Below are 15,266 nucleotides of genomic sequence, written 5' to 3' on the forward strand. Positions count from 1 at the left end.
ATCTCATTCTGTTACAGTGTGTTTCCTTTTCCTTAGCAACCCTATTTGCACGAGCTTTCTCAAACTTTTTCGTCCCTATCCATTCAACTGGATCACCACCCTCTTACAGGAAGGATTTGGGGTCTAAAAGGTGGCAAACATAAACATCACACTTAATTTTGCTTGATTCACTGCCCTAAAAAATATTTTTGGTAGTACTGAATCTTGCCAATTTGATTTTTAAACATCATATTAAAATTCTTTTGATCTCGAATGACATCACTTCTAAGGAAGCCTTCTCTAAACCACTAGTAGGTCAGGTTAGTTCCTCCTGTAGTGTAACCCTCACCACCAAGGGATGCCCATGATGACAAGTGAGCTTGTTTAAATGACTCCTTCACTAAAGATTATGATGGCAGGAAGTAGGTCTTTCTTACCATTTTATTATTTCTTATGTGTAGCAAAGTACCTGGCACATAATAGATTTCATAGAAATGTTTTCTAGGGGAAATGCAAGTAACAATGAGGGAACTGGACTTTCATCTAACCAATGATTCTCAAATTTACCCAGATCAATTATCTAAGAAATGTGGAAATCCTTCTCTAAAGCACCTCCCAATTTGGAGAAGGAAAATCCAAGAACTTGGGGTAGAGGATTGAGGTTCAGGAAGGGAAATTGTAGGAAGTGAAATTAAAGCCAGGTGGTACACACATTGAAATAATTTCAAACCAGGTTGGCGTGCCTGAAAACGAGCTAGATTTAACAATAGACGTTTTTATAGACCTATGTGACCACCAAATTTTACTTGGCCACCTATTAAGTCCAGGACCTTGGGTTAACTACTTAACCTACTTGAGTCTGTGTCCTGAAAGATGAAGACAATGGCGTTACCCAACCACAAAGAGTTGTTTTGAGGGTTTAACTAATTTTACATGTTGTGGTTCACCTATTGTCTGGATATAGGGAAATGGTCACTAAATGATAGTTATGAATGTGTTTATTGCTTGTCTCCATCATTGGGATGTAAGTTTCTACATGGGCTTTGTCTCATTTAGAATTGTTTCCCCAGTTCCTAGAACAGAAGCTTGGCTTTTGATCAGTGCTTATTAAACAGATTAAATGAATGAATGCTTCAAGTATAATGTTGATTCCATAAATCAAATATAAAAATAAGTCATTATTTTACAGGGAGACCTCATACTATACGTGTTTCTTTCTATACATGGAACTGACAAACAGGAATAATCCCCCCAGATTCCCACACAGTTTGTTTTTAGATGGAAGATTTATGTGGTCTGACAAATGGACCAAAGACAGGTTTAGTTCCAACAAGGGAAGAGTACAGGTTTAAAAAAAAATTTAATGTTTATTATTTTGAGAGAGAGAGAGAGAGAGAGAGAGAACGAACAGGGGAGGGACAGAGAGAAGACACAATCTGAAGCAGGCTCCAGGCTCTGAGCTGTCAGCACAGAGCTGGATGCAGGGCTCAAACTCCCAGAACACGAGATCATGACCTTAGCTGAAGTCAGATGCTTAACCGACTCAGCCACCCATGTGCCCCAGGAAACAGTACAGGTTTAAAGAACCTGTAAGTTTTTCATCTCAATATACCATATACAGTTTAGGAAATCAATTAAAGACTTACTTCATTTTTCTGTATACATTTTTAATGATTAGAAACAATCAACTATGCAGTCATAATTGCAGTTACTGGGGTCTGAAAAAGCCAGTCAATAAAAATAAAATCCATATTGAACTGTCATGAGTAGGATGTTTATCTCATTTTATTCACTGAAGTTTTTGAGAGCTTCAAACTATACAGTATGTGACCAGTGGGATGCATGTATAAGACCTCAAGTCCAAGTTTGGGACAAGTGTAGCCAGCCAAAGCATAAAGCAAAGCTAATTGTTTAGTTTACTTGGAGCCCACACCAATGTCACTTGTCCCATAAGCACTAGATCATCAGCAAGTGAGCCCATGATGACATGGTCAGCAGAACAAGAAGGTAACAACTGTAGAACCAAAAGATTATAGTAGAAATGGAGGCCTTGAGAGGCTCCATGACTTGCCTTAGGTCACAGAACAAGTTAGTGAGAAGCACAAGACTGTCAGTTCTCCAGATTTTCAGTATTGCATGTGGTCATAAAGCTCTTGCATAAATATTTGAACATACAAACCATTCAGTTTTTAGCCCATTAACCATATATCACAAATAAAGCAGGTTTTAACCTAACAAAACGAACTATTTAAATAATGTGTCCTGTATATGAGGATTTATCCCTTTTAAATGGCAACTGAACTCTACTGAATTACTGTGATATGTAAATAACAGTAATAGTAAACATTTGAGTGTTTACTTTATGTCAGGCACTATTCCAATCATCTGATAAGTATTAACTCTTTTAATCCTCACAACCACCCCAGGAGTAGATATCCTCATCATCCTCCTAGAGAGGAAAATGAAGCATAGAGCGATCATACCATAAGCAGCGTGCCCAGACTCAGTTCTAGAAGTCTAGTGTCTGAGACTCTGCTCTAAGTTAAACAGGTCTAACAAATTGGATATTAAACATACATATTAAAACTTCAAAGTAAATATGTCATGTTGATTGCTAAGCTATACAAATGTTACTATTTTCTTTATTTCCCTTCATTTCATTATGTCTAACAAGTATTTTTTAAAAAAACAGCACAAAACTAAGTTCTGTCTTTATTGGAACATGTCTGTTTTGTCTTTAAATATTCAGTAAGCGTTCCATAACCCAATTATGTAAAATGCCTAAAGAAATTTTGCTCATTCTTTTCTAATTGAGTCCACTTCATTTCCATTGAGATCACATTAAGGGGGAAACTTCTGTCCCTATATGATGTCCCACTAAAAGTTTAGAAAAGACTTTATTATAGTAAGAATTCCTTTATAAAACTGAACTATATTTTCATGCATTATATTATTAAAGTATAATTCCAGGAAACTAAAGAATAAAAAATTATTTTAAAAAGCTACTGTGGAGAAGTCGAGGGGAAAATCAGTATGTATTAACTTATAGTTTTATTAATATAAAAGAAAACTTCAAATACTGTACAGTGTGAGGTGTGCTGTAGAACACTATATAGTTATAATACACTATTACCATTATTTATTACTCAAATGTAATATATACAGCAACCACAAAATCAGAAAATAATGGGTAACAGCCAGTGCCTTAGGGATGATAGAACATTTATACTATTTAATTGAGCAATTAAAGCACTAGCTATGTGATTTTTCTAAATATTTACATTACCACTTATTTTTACATATTCTAAACAGTATTTCTCTCCAAAAAGTAGACTCTCCAGCTCTTGGCACTAATTCTTAAAGTCAAATAAACCTGAAATATTGATAACCTTTTCACTCTTTTATTGCCCTATCATAGGCATAAAAGGCTCAGGGACTTGTGCATTCTAAAGAAAAATATGCAATACCTTCAAATTTTAAATACTAAGTAATTGATACTCACAAGCAGATAATATCAACTAAAACTTTTTTTTTTTACTAATTTTCCTTTTCTTTTACAAGAGAATAATCATTGTATTAATATTATACTACAAAAGCATGTAGACTCCATAATTTAAAAAATTAAATGTCAGATATACAAGTAATGGCATTTTCTCCAATAATTCACAATTTTTTACAATTTCTGCTCTTTTGGAACAAACGTTAAAATTCCCACAATTTAATTATCATTAAATATGAATTGAAACACAGTATCTCAAAGAATTATTAAGAATGGCAGAACTTACAGTTAACTATAAATCTTACAATAGCTCCTCTTTGTTATTTTATTTCTTAAGTAAACATTCTACTGTGGTATGTTTTCAAGTGAATAGTTCTCTTTTGCAAATTAATTTCTTATATTGTGAAGAGCCTTGAGAATGTACAATTTTGTTAAATTATATAATCTTGAACTGTAGGATATATCTACCCAACTTATGTAGAGTATGTATCTCACTACTGCTATGATAAAGGTCATTTTAAATTCGTATCAAATGCAGCTTAATTCAATTTTGCAAAGGCTTCTAGGAAAATCTTAATATGGAGATCTTGTTTTGGGAACCATGAAACTCTCAATATCTACTCTGCAGTATTTTAAGTGTGGGCCAACTGAAATTCCTATTGAAAAATGAAGACAAAATTGTACTGATATTCTGAAATAAACACAGTATTAGATATTGTCACTATATTGATCAAAGCATAATTAATGACAGAAGTTACGAGTTTACTTCATAGCTAAAGATTAGTAATTAGCGAGTTCTAAATTTTTAAGAAAATGTTCACTAGCAGTCAGTATTAGTAGGCAGCTCCATAAAGTAATAGTTATAAATTGTGCATTTAGTAGCTAACATGTGATGTCAGTACAATTCTCAAAAACCTGTCTTTAGTAATATATGAATTGCTAGCAAGTGATCTTCCCTGAGGTAAGAGACCATACACAAAAGTCTGTTCATTTCAAATCAAGTTAGATACTTAAAAAGAATGGCAATAGGGACCTGTGGCTGGGATTCACAGATGCATTTCAGATTGATGTCTTAATTGCAAGCAGTAGGCTTGATTGTGAAAACCAAACTAAAAATCATCAGAAGATATAAAGCAAATTTCACAGTCAATAGCATTTGCTAAATTTCTCTCAGGTCTTCATTCTAACATTTTCCAATAAAATACTTGAAACATAGTGAAAGGGGAAACTTAGGCTTACTTTTTAACCAGTTCCTGAGTAAACATTCTCTTGGAGTTCATTATATTCTAGCTTATAATATATGGCAGTGTCTTGTTTTCTTCAATTTCAACCAGTTTGTCATTACCACTATTCTAAACATACACCATCTTCAACTCTACTTGGACTTTTGGTCATCAATTCAAACTTGGTATGACTACTTATAAAATGTATTACTGAAGAGAAAAATTTACAATTTTACTTTAAGTTTCAGTGAAACATCGCAAATAGAATTTAAGATTGAGTTATGGTTATGTTACATCTAGGGCTAAAAAAAATATTTTAACGATTTATGATCTCTAGCTTGAACTCAAAGTTGTGGTGACCACAAATGGCAGTACTAAAAAATAAGAAGTCTGTGGTCATGTATTTGATTATGATAACCATATGGAAGGACAAAGGATGAAAATTCAGCACTTAAATTCTTTCTAAAACTTGTGAAGATGATACCTGGCCCACTTCTCAAAACCTACTAGTTACTCCACCCAAATTTCAGCAAATTTAAAATAATTTCAGAAAATCTGACCACTCTCAAAATCAAGCCTTTTATTCTTTATCAAGGGAGAACCCAAACTATTATAATATTCATACTTAACTGGCTTCTAAATAGCATTGCTGTGGCAAGAGAAATTAATAGTGTTATCAGAGTTTAAAGCCCTTCTTCTAATGTTCACAGGTACATTCTAATTTGACTAAATGCAAATACTTAATATAATAGGAAGATAAAATTTATTCCTGACACTTTTACTTTATGCTATGAGAGTGTACTTCTCAGTTATTAATAAACATGCCAAGCCACAGGTGAAGAAAATATTTGTTAAAGAAAAGGTGATTATATCATTTACCTGGAAGCAGTGCATCTGCTTGCTAAACAGTTTTCCTGTATTTAAACTAATAAGAAAAAGCCAGTTTCAGTGGGTGAAAGAGCCCAAAAAAATTATAGTGGTTAGTGGTAGTTCTAATTTTTAGTTTTATACCCAGAAGCCACCTATACTAACTAAATAATTATTTGGTAGCTGCAGTTCTTTATGCAAAACGAGTGCACAATATAAAAGTCCTAAATTTTCCTGCTCTTTAGGTATTAAGATAATTGAAACTAAATTTAGAAGAAAAGAGGTAAAATATGGTTTAAAATGTGATGTGATAAAACCCAAATATATATCTTGCTCAGATATCACTTGCAAAATGTCTAGATTCTCCATTCTTTCCTGATTCAAAATGGAGTAGTTCATTTAGTAAGTGGATTAAGTCAGAAGTACTTTCATAGAAAGAAATCTAAAACCTCCCTTCTTTGGAAACACAAGTCAAAGTACTGTATATATATTCCTTAATGAATCAACAGGTTGAAATTTTGAAACACCTGATAATATACTTTCTGATGAACATTTTCTTAGACTGAAAACACAGTTCTGTATCTGTTACATGTGCAAACAGAGACAGCCAGGCTTTGAATGCTCTAGATAAGAGATTGTATTAACATACATTTTGTCTTTCATCCATTCAAATTCAACTTAATTTCAGTGAACAAAGGAAAAAGATGGATTGAAATGTACATTTCAGAATACAGCTTTGCAGAATAGGATAAAATAGTGCAATACCAATCTCAGGATAAACATTCTTTGTCTTTAAGGTATAATAAGCATGAAAGCTGCTTCTTGAGGAAACTGGCACTAAAGATTTGATGAATACACTATTTAAGCAAATGCCCAGTTGATCAGGGTATGATGCAGTAAAATTTGCATCCAAATCCAAGTGAAGCCAACAAATAAAGAAAATTTTATGGATGCTAAGGGAAAAAAGGAAACATTTTTGGTTCAAAGGGGCTCAAAGACATTTAGCATATACAAGCTTAAATACCATTGATCAAAATTGTAGAACAATGTAACTCATTCATAAAGATAAATTCTTATATATAAATTCTCTGTGAATCTGACAAACTCTGAAAATTAGAGATTAACTACTGCTACCATTATTTTCATATTTTCTACCACACTTTGCAATCAACTTTTCTGCAAGATTAAAGAAAAAAATTCAGTGGTACTTGACCAGGCCAGGATTAAAAAAATAATGGTAACATATTATCAACAACAGAGCACACAATTGGCTGTGTTGGCTCAGACAGCAACATTACTGAATCACATAGACTTTATCATTCTAGAATAGATATTTTCCCCCTAGCCTTGCTTAAATCAGCAAAATGTTTTATCATTACACTCTATTCTCAAGATATTTTTCACCAAGAATACATATCTCTATGAATGTGTTTACGTTCACGGAAATGTCAGGATCCCAGTATCTAATAAATCCTTCTATGAATTTTAAGATACAATTTAGTTCAGATAACCTTCAAGTTTACATAAATCTTTTGACACTCTAATAAATATGTGGAATGGTTACCTTGATGACATCAACATTAGCAAAATCTCATTTTCCCCTAGTTCTATCCTTTTCAGAAATCAAACATTAGCAAGAGAATTTTCATGTTTGAAACATTAAGACTTTCATGGAATTAAAGTTACAAAAACTTCCAATGAACCACATGTATGGAAGAAACTCATCTCAGCAGATCTAATAACTAATTTATAGGAATTCAGAGCCAGCCTGGGCAGCAGTATATTAAAAGCTATTGCCAATCACACACTTGCTGTCATGCACTGAATAACAAGATATAATCTTTGAATTATATACGTACAAGATTTTTTATGACTAATTGAGTTATGTGGCCCAGCCAACAAATGTTACATATTCACAATAAACATTCTGCCTTTATTATTAGCCTCTAAATAAATCAAGAGTGATCCATTGGCTCAGTTGTGTTTGTCATTTCAGCATCTTGGCTATCCATCTCTTCAGGCTCCTCCACTGAATTTCCCTTTTGTGCTTTTGACCTTGTGGCAAATGCTGCTCCCAGTGCCTCTGCCACACAGCTATCAGTTGTTTCTATATTCAAATTTTCAGTGCCACCAGTTAAGGAAAAAGATTCAGGTAAGCCAGTCTGAAGACTCCCAGACTTCACAGAAGAACTCACAACTTCTGCTTTCCTTTGAGGAAGATCAGATGGTGGCTGCTCTGTACTTTGATCCCGCAAGTGCTTGTCCATTGAAGCCTGGATAGAAGAAACCATTTCCTGCAATTTTTTTCGCTGGGCCTCAACCAAATCAGGATCAAGCTGCCTGCTGTCTCTCATTGTAACTACTCCAGGAGCTATTCGAATAAGCTCACTATTACTAGGAGCAGCTGTGAATACAGAAGGCTCTATTTTAATGGAACTAGTACTAAAGTCTGTCCCTGTGTTATGCTTCCGTACAACTGGGGCTTCCCTAGCTCTTGAATCAAGGTGTGGGTTACTGGGTGCAGTTCCTAGAGAATGCCCTTTTCCCTGAAAGGCAGTTACGTTATGAAGCTGCTCAGATTTCTTTTTCACTACTCCACCACTACCTAGTTTTAATAGCCCATGTGAGGGACTGGATTCTCTACTTCTTGTAGTAGCCTCTGCTCGAACCTGACTTACAGCCTCTTTAACTAAATCTTCAACATCAGGACCGATGGGGAAATGTCCTGCAGCATCCACACACAACTCCAGTCTATCTTCAGAAGCATTATAGACAAAGGTTTTGCCAGGCAGATGTGGAAAAGTACAATGCTTGCCATCAGCCATACCTAAAGAAGGGGGGGAAAAAGTGTTTAACGTATTAAAATCTTACTTAAAAAGTGTAGTAAAGACCATTATAGTTGAAATAGTGAATCTGCAACAATAATAGCCAGATCAGTTTTGAAAAACAAAACTAATTTAAAAATAACTCATTATATTTATTAATAGAATTTAATACTACTAAACAAAAAGAAATATAACAGACCTTACTGTAGTTCCCCAGGGGACTTTTTTTTTTCTTTTTTTTAAAGACCATCATTAACCTATTACAAAGTTAGGAAAAGGGCTTCAACAAACAACTGAGTTATGGGAAAATACTAGCAAAATTAGTAAAACAACTGCTTACAGTAAAGCAGTTAGAAAATATATTTTTATTTACTAAAACTCAAATTTAAAACTTAGCAAAAATACTTACAAGGGCAAAGTGTTGCACAAATAAGCTGCACATTGTGAATTACAATTAAAAAATCGTAAGTAATTCTACTGAATTACAGAATACCAGAATAAAAGTGGTTTTCTCAGCTAAGAGAGTATGGTACCTAAGGTACATACTTTTCACAAATATAAAAAAATATGTACTTTCAAAATAAGATATCCCCTAGTTAAAGTACTAATTATGAGAGCACATTCAGGAAAGCTAAAAAAGAGCTAAAAGATCTTAATTCAATTCCTTTAAAAAAGGAATTAAATTTCATGTTACTTCTCTTATTCTTCTCTGGTAAGTCACAATCACCAAAATAAGCCTGACTTATAGATAGATGCTCCTGCAATTTACTTCTGATCGTCAACTAATACAGCAACAGAAGAACTTGAAAGCAGCTTCTCTTTCTTTTCTAGTTGAGGATCTTGACCTCACTATATGGCATTCCAAAACTGTATATTCTTTCCAGCGTACGTGTAAGAAATATGTGTGTGTTTTAAACTATCCAATATTCCTACATTTTAAATTTGTTACTCAGAGTATACTCCAAATATACAAAAATAGGGGTATAAAACCAAAGATTTTCCATGTTAGCAACAACAAAAGAAAGATGAAGTACAGAACTCTCAACAACATGTGATGAAAATGGTATGTTTATGGCAAAATATAAAGGCAAAAGCAAACTAGTTTAAAATGAATGAAACTATTAGTAAGTGCTGTAGAAACACAGAGGTGTAGGGTAAATGAATTCAAGAATGCTTAGTGGGCATTTAGGTAGTCTCCAGTTTTGTAGGTTGTTAAGAATAGTTCTTCCTGGGGCGCCTGGGTGGCTCAGTCGGTTGAGCATCCGACTTCGGCTCAGGTCATGATCTCACAGTCCGTGAGTTTGAGCCCAGCGTCAGGCTCTGTGTGCTGACAGCTCGGAGCCTAGAGCTGCTTCGGATTCTGTGTCTCCCTCTCTCTCTGCCCCTCCCCAGCTCATGCTCTCTCTCTCTCTCTCTCTGTCAAAAATCAATAAACATTAAAAAAAAAAAAAAAAAAGTTGTTTAAAAAAAATATATAGTTCTTCCTCCCTCCACTGAAAAAAAGCTACAGAGTGGTTCTAATGTATCTCACTGAATATTCCAAATAACCAGAGAAAAGAACGAAACTGCAAATGAATAAATAACATATAGTAATTTTAAACACTCATTTCAGCAGAAGTAAAGTATCCATTAATACAAATCCAACAAGAATTTCCTCTTGACAGAACATTTTTGGCAGAGATAACTGACAAAAAGAGACAAAGTTTAAAATCAGAGATGTGGTCTAAAAAGTGCCTTTCAGGCCACAATCCTGGAGTCAGTTTATTACCAATCCCCTCCCTCAAAGATCTGTAAAACTTGGCACAAGAAACAAAGGTAGCAGAGAAGAGAATTTTGAATGGTTAAGTCCAGGGATGACCCTAGGCAAAACTTTTCAAACATTCATTTCAGTAGATGATATCTATTGAGTCTCACTATGTGCCAGGAACTAAAACAGACCCTGAAGATTCAAATAAAATGGGGGCGCCTGGGTGGCGCAGTCGGTTAAGCGTCCGACTTCAGCCAGGTCACCATCTCACGGTCCGTGAGTTCGAGCCCCGCGTCGGGCTCTGGGCTGATGGCTCAGAGCCTGGAGCCTGTTTCCGATTCTGTGTCTCCCTCTCTCTCTGTCCCTCCCCCGTTCATGCTCTGTCTCTCTCTGTCCCAAAAATAAATAAACGTTGAAAAAAAAAATTAAAAAAAAAAAAAAAACAAATAAAATGTAATTCTTAGGAGACAGATACAAACAGATCATTATAATACAATCAGGTAAATATATGATGGGCATACTACTCATTTCACTGATTTGAGGATTAAATGAAAAAACATGTAAAGCATATACCACAGACTGCCTAATAATCAGTCAGTCAATAGTTTTAATTCCTCTGTTAGATCGAAAAAGGTTTTGTAATTGTTTCCAGGCTGCTATTGTGATGCTTTTCCTTGACCCTCCCTGGAAAGAATCATAGTCCCACACATGTTCATCACAGTATTTTTATAACAAAATACCAGAAACAATCTAAATAAGCTTTCAACAAGAAGAGAATGGCTAAGAAAATTATGGTCTATCTCCCTAATGGAAGTAATATCCAGCTATTAATAACTGACATAAATAAGAAACCTATGACGTTTCATATATATAGTTAAATGTGCATGAATAGCAGGAAACACATCTAAGTACTATAATTACAATCTGGCCAAAACATATATGTATAAGATAAATATTTAAAAATTATAGGTGATGTTTCCCATTTCTATATTTTCTAAACCTTTATATTATTAAAAAAATTTAAAGTGTATTAAAAAATCACTGCAAATATGTTAAGGGTTGTGACTCCTTTAAGCATAATCATTTACATTTTATATAACTTATATAGTCCTTTGAATTTTAAGAATCAAAGTGTATTAAAGTTCCTATATCACATATCAACAATTCCATCACACTGGATACACCAAAAAATGTGTATACTAATGTTTATAGCTACATAAACCTTATATCAAAAAACCCAAAATGCATCAGAACAGTAGATGAATAATATTAAAATGATACAATAGAATACTATGTGGCAGTGAAAATGAATGTAGTTGAACCCATCAACATGAATGAATCTGAAAAAGTGTTGCATAAAAGAAGCAAATCACAGAGAATGTATACAGCACAATTTTCAATGTCCATTTTCACAAAGTTCAAACACATTATAAAGATACCTGTACAAGTTTTAAAACTAAATTTTTCGTTCATGTCTGCATTTATCTCTATATAAAGACCTGCATGGAAAATTACTATACTTTAAGCAAATTAACTTTAATTTGTTTTTAATTCATTTATTTTGAGAGAGGGAGAAAGAAAGAGAGGGAGGGGCTGAGAGAGGCAGAGAAGAATCCCAAGTAGTCTCCTCACTGTCAGCATGGAGCCCAATGGAGAGTTCAAACCCACGAACCGTGAGATCATGACCTGAACTTAAACCAAGAGTCAGATGTTCAACCGACTGAGCCATCCAGGCACCCCTTAAACAAATGAATTTTAAAATATCTATCCAAATATAAAGACTAGGAACATTAACAGTCTGGTTAATTAAATTGGGAAATATTCCTGTTCAAATGTAGATATAACCATCTATTTGTTAGAGTGAATTTGAAAAAAGTAAGAGAAGTATGTTCCAATTTTTGGAGGATATGGTTGTAAATTTTGGGGTGAGGAGGGCTTGATATACTTTGATTCTTTGACCACCAGATAATAACAATGATTTGCCACATAAATCTGTCCTAAAAAAAGGAGAGATCAGGGGCACCTAGCTGGCTTGGTTGGAGGAGCATGCGACTCTTGATCTCAGGATCGTGAGTTCAAACCCCATGTGGGGTGTAGAGATAACTTAAATAAATTAATTTAAAAAAAAAAGAGGTAAAACTTTGCCACAAATATTAGAATTGTATTTTGAACAGTAAAATAATTTTCTGACAATGACCCATTTCAAATGGCTGTTGTAGTCAAAAGAATTTTAATTATTCTGCAAATGCCAGCTGAAATTCTAATAACAATAACAAACATTAGCTAATTATTTATTAGGTGCCAGGCCCTTTGTTAACTGTTTCATGTGCAGGATCTCATTTGATCCTAACAATCTCTAGATTATAATATCCACTTACAAATGAAGAAACTGAGACTTAGAAGTCACACAGGTAGGGGAACCTGGGTGGCTCGGCAGATTAAGTTTCAGACTCTTGATTTCAGCTCCGATCATGATCTCACGGTTTGTGAGTTCCAGCCCTATGCACTGACAGCGCGAAGCCTGCTTGGGATTGATTTTCTTTCTCTTTCTCTCTCTCTCTCTCTTTCTCTCTTTCTCTCTCTCTCTCTCTCTCTCTCTCTCTCTCTCTCTCCCTCCCTCCCTCCCTCCCTCCCTGTCTCTCTTAATAAATAAAGTTAAGAAAAAAAGTTTAAAAAAACGTTTTTAAAATAGTAGTAATGGGAGTAAATGGTAGAACCAAAATTTGATATCAGATGTTCTTACTTCAGAGCTCTCAACTACTTCCTAATAAGGATAAGTAACACCGGTAACATTTAAAAAACTATAATGGCTCTATTGAGAAATAATTCACATACAATTCACCCGTTTTAAGTGTACAATTGGTTTTTTGTATATTCACAGAGTTGTGCAACTGTTACCACAATCACTTTTAGAACATTTTCATCACACTAAAAAGAAACCCAAACCCATTAGCAATCATTCTCATTTTCTCCCCTTTCCCTAACTCCCAGCCCTAGGCAACACTGATTTCTGTCTCTCTAGGTGTGCCTATTCTTGACATTTCATATAAATGGAATAACAGAATGTGTGGTCTACTGTGACTGGCTTGTTTCATGTAACATAATATTCTCAAGGTTCATCCATGAGATAGTACATACCAGTACTTCATTCCTTTTTCTTTCTAAATAATATTCCATTGTATGAATATACTAAATCTCACTTATCCATTCATCAGTTGATGGAAATACTGGGTTGTTTCCACTTTTGACAGTTATGAATAGTGCTATTATGACCATCTGTGTACAAGTTTTGTGTGGACAAGTTTCATTTCTCTTGGTTATACACCTAAGAGTAGGATTGCTGGGTTGTAACCATGTTAAATCTTTTGAGGAACTGTCAGACTGTTTTCCCAACTCACTGTACCATTTTACATTCCTACCAGCAGTACGAGGGTTCCAGTTTCTCTACATCTCCTTGCCAATAGTTCTTATTATCTGCCTCTTTAATTATAGCCATACTAGTGAGTGTGAAGTACTACCTCGTTGTGGTTTTGATTTGCATTTCTCTGGTTAATGATGCTGAGCACCCGAACATCAGTTCATGTACTTACTGGCTGTTTATATATTTTCTTTGGAGAAACATCTATTCAGATTTTGCCCATCTTTTAATTGAGTTATTTGCTTTTTTACTGATGAGTTCTGTATATTCTAGATGCAAATCTATTATCAGGTACATAATTTGCAAAAATTTTCTCCCATTCTGTGGGCTGTCTTTTCACTTTCTTGATGGTGTCCTTTGTAGCACAAAAGTTTGCTTTTTATTTTCCTACTTTTTTCTTTCGTTGCTTGTACTTTTGGTGTCATATCTAAGGTTTTGCCAAATCCAAAGTCAGAAAGTTTTAGGCCTATGTTTTTTTCTAAGAGTTTTCTAGTTTTACTTCCTATACTCTGGTGGTGGATACATTTGGTGTGAGGTAGAGGTCAAATTTCATTCTTTTGTGTGTAACTATCCAGTTATCCCAGCACCATTTGTTGAAAAAATTATTCTTTCTTTATTAAATTGTCTTAGCATTACAGCTAACAGTTTAAAAATAATTTCAAACCAGAAACATATAAGTATTCAGAAAATAATCAAGAGTCATCCCCACAATCACCCACCTCCTCCCTCCCACACACAAAAAACTGAGGGAAGTTACTTTCAGTTGCATGAAAGACACTGCATACTTACCCTAATTACTGAAAACATCATAATCAATCCTAATTAAATACTAACTTTAAAAAAAACTATTAGCTGGTATCAATATAGTTCAGGATGTAGAATAAAGTGAAAATGGAAAGTTAAAAAGAAAAGGATTAAAAAAAGAGGGGAGGATGTTAAGAGAGAAATTTATAGCTTTAAATTTAAATAATTCTACCTTTATTAGAAAATAAAAATAGAGAAAACCTGTGAAACCAAAACCTGTTTCTTTGAAAAGATCAATAAAACCGATAAACCATTAGCTGGATTGGCCAGCAAAACAAGAGAGGCACAGATTTACCTTTATCAAAATGAAAGAGCTAGAGACTTTACAGATATTAAATAGATAGTAAGGGAAGATTATAAATAATTTTATGCCAATAAAATTGATAACTTGGATAAAATGGATAGATTTATTGAAAAATAAAACTAACAAAGCTTACTCAAGAAAAAAGACATAACCTTAAGAGGACTCTATTAAAGAAATTAAATTCATAGTTTAAAATGTCCAGCAAAGAAAACTCCAAGCACAGATGGCTTCATTGGATGGATTCTACCAAATAGTTAAGAAAGAAATAATATCCTCTAGAAAATAGTATGGAGATTCCTCAAAAAGTTAAAAACAGAACTACCCTACAATCCAGTAATTGCACTACTAGGTATTTATCTATAGGATACAAAAAAACAGACTCAAAGGGGTACAGGCACCCCAATGTTTATACCAGCATTATCAACAACAGCCAAACTATGGAAAGAGCCCAAATGTCCATCAACTGATGAATGGATGAAGAAAATGTGGTGAACACACACACACACACACACACACACACACACACACACACACACTGGAATATTATCCGTCATAAAAAAGAATGAAATCTTGCCATTTGCAATGACATGGATGGAGCCA

General features: G+C 34.2%; 1 protein-coding gene across 1 annotated transcript in view; it reads right to left on the minus strand.

Moving 5' to 3' along the window:
• Nucleotides 1–1,625: 1,625 nt before the first annotated feature.
• VCPIP1 (valosin containing protein interacting protein 1) overlaps nt 1,626–15,266 on the minus strand; it is a 30,418-nt gene continuing 16,777 nt past the window's right edge. Inside the window, exon 3 of the mRNA XM_060610649.3 lies at nt 1,626–8,395. Within this exon, the coding sequence (XP_060466632.1) occupies nt 7,524–8,395 (872 nt within the window). The 3' untranslated portion in view covers nt 1,626–7,523. The remainder of the gene's footprint in view (nt 8,396–15,266) is intronic.

The sequence above is a fragment of the Panthera onca genome, chromosome F2, assembly GCF_046562875.1.
Source record: "Panthera onca isolate mPanOnc1 chromosome F2, mPanOnc1 haplotype 2, whole genome shotgun sequence".
NCBI lineage: Eukaryota > Metazoa > Chordata > Mammalia > Carnivora > Felidae > Panthera > Panthera onca.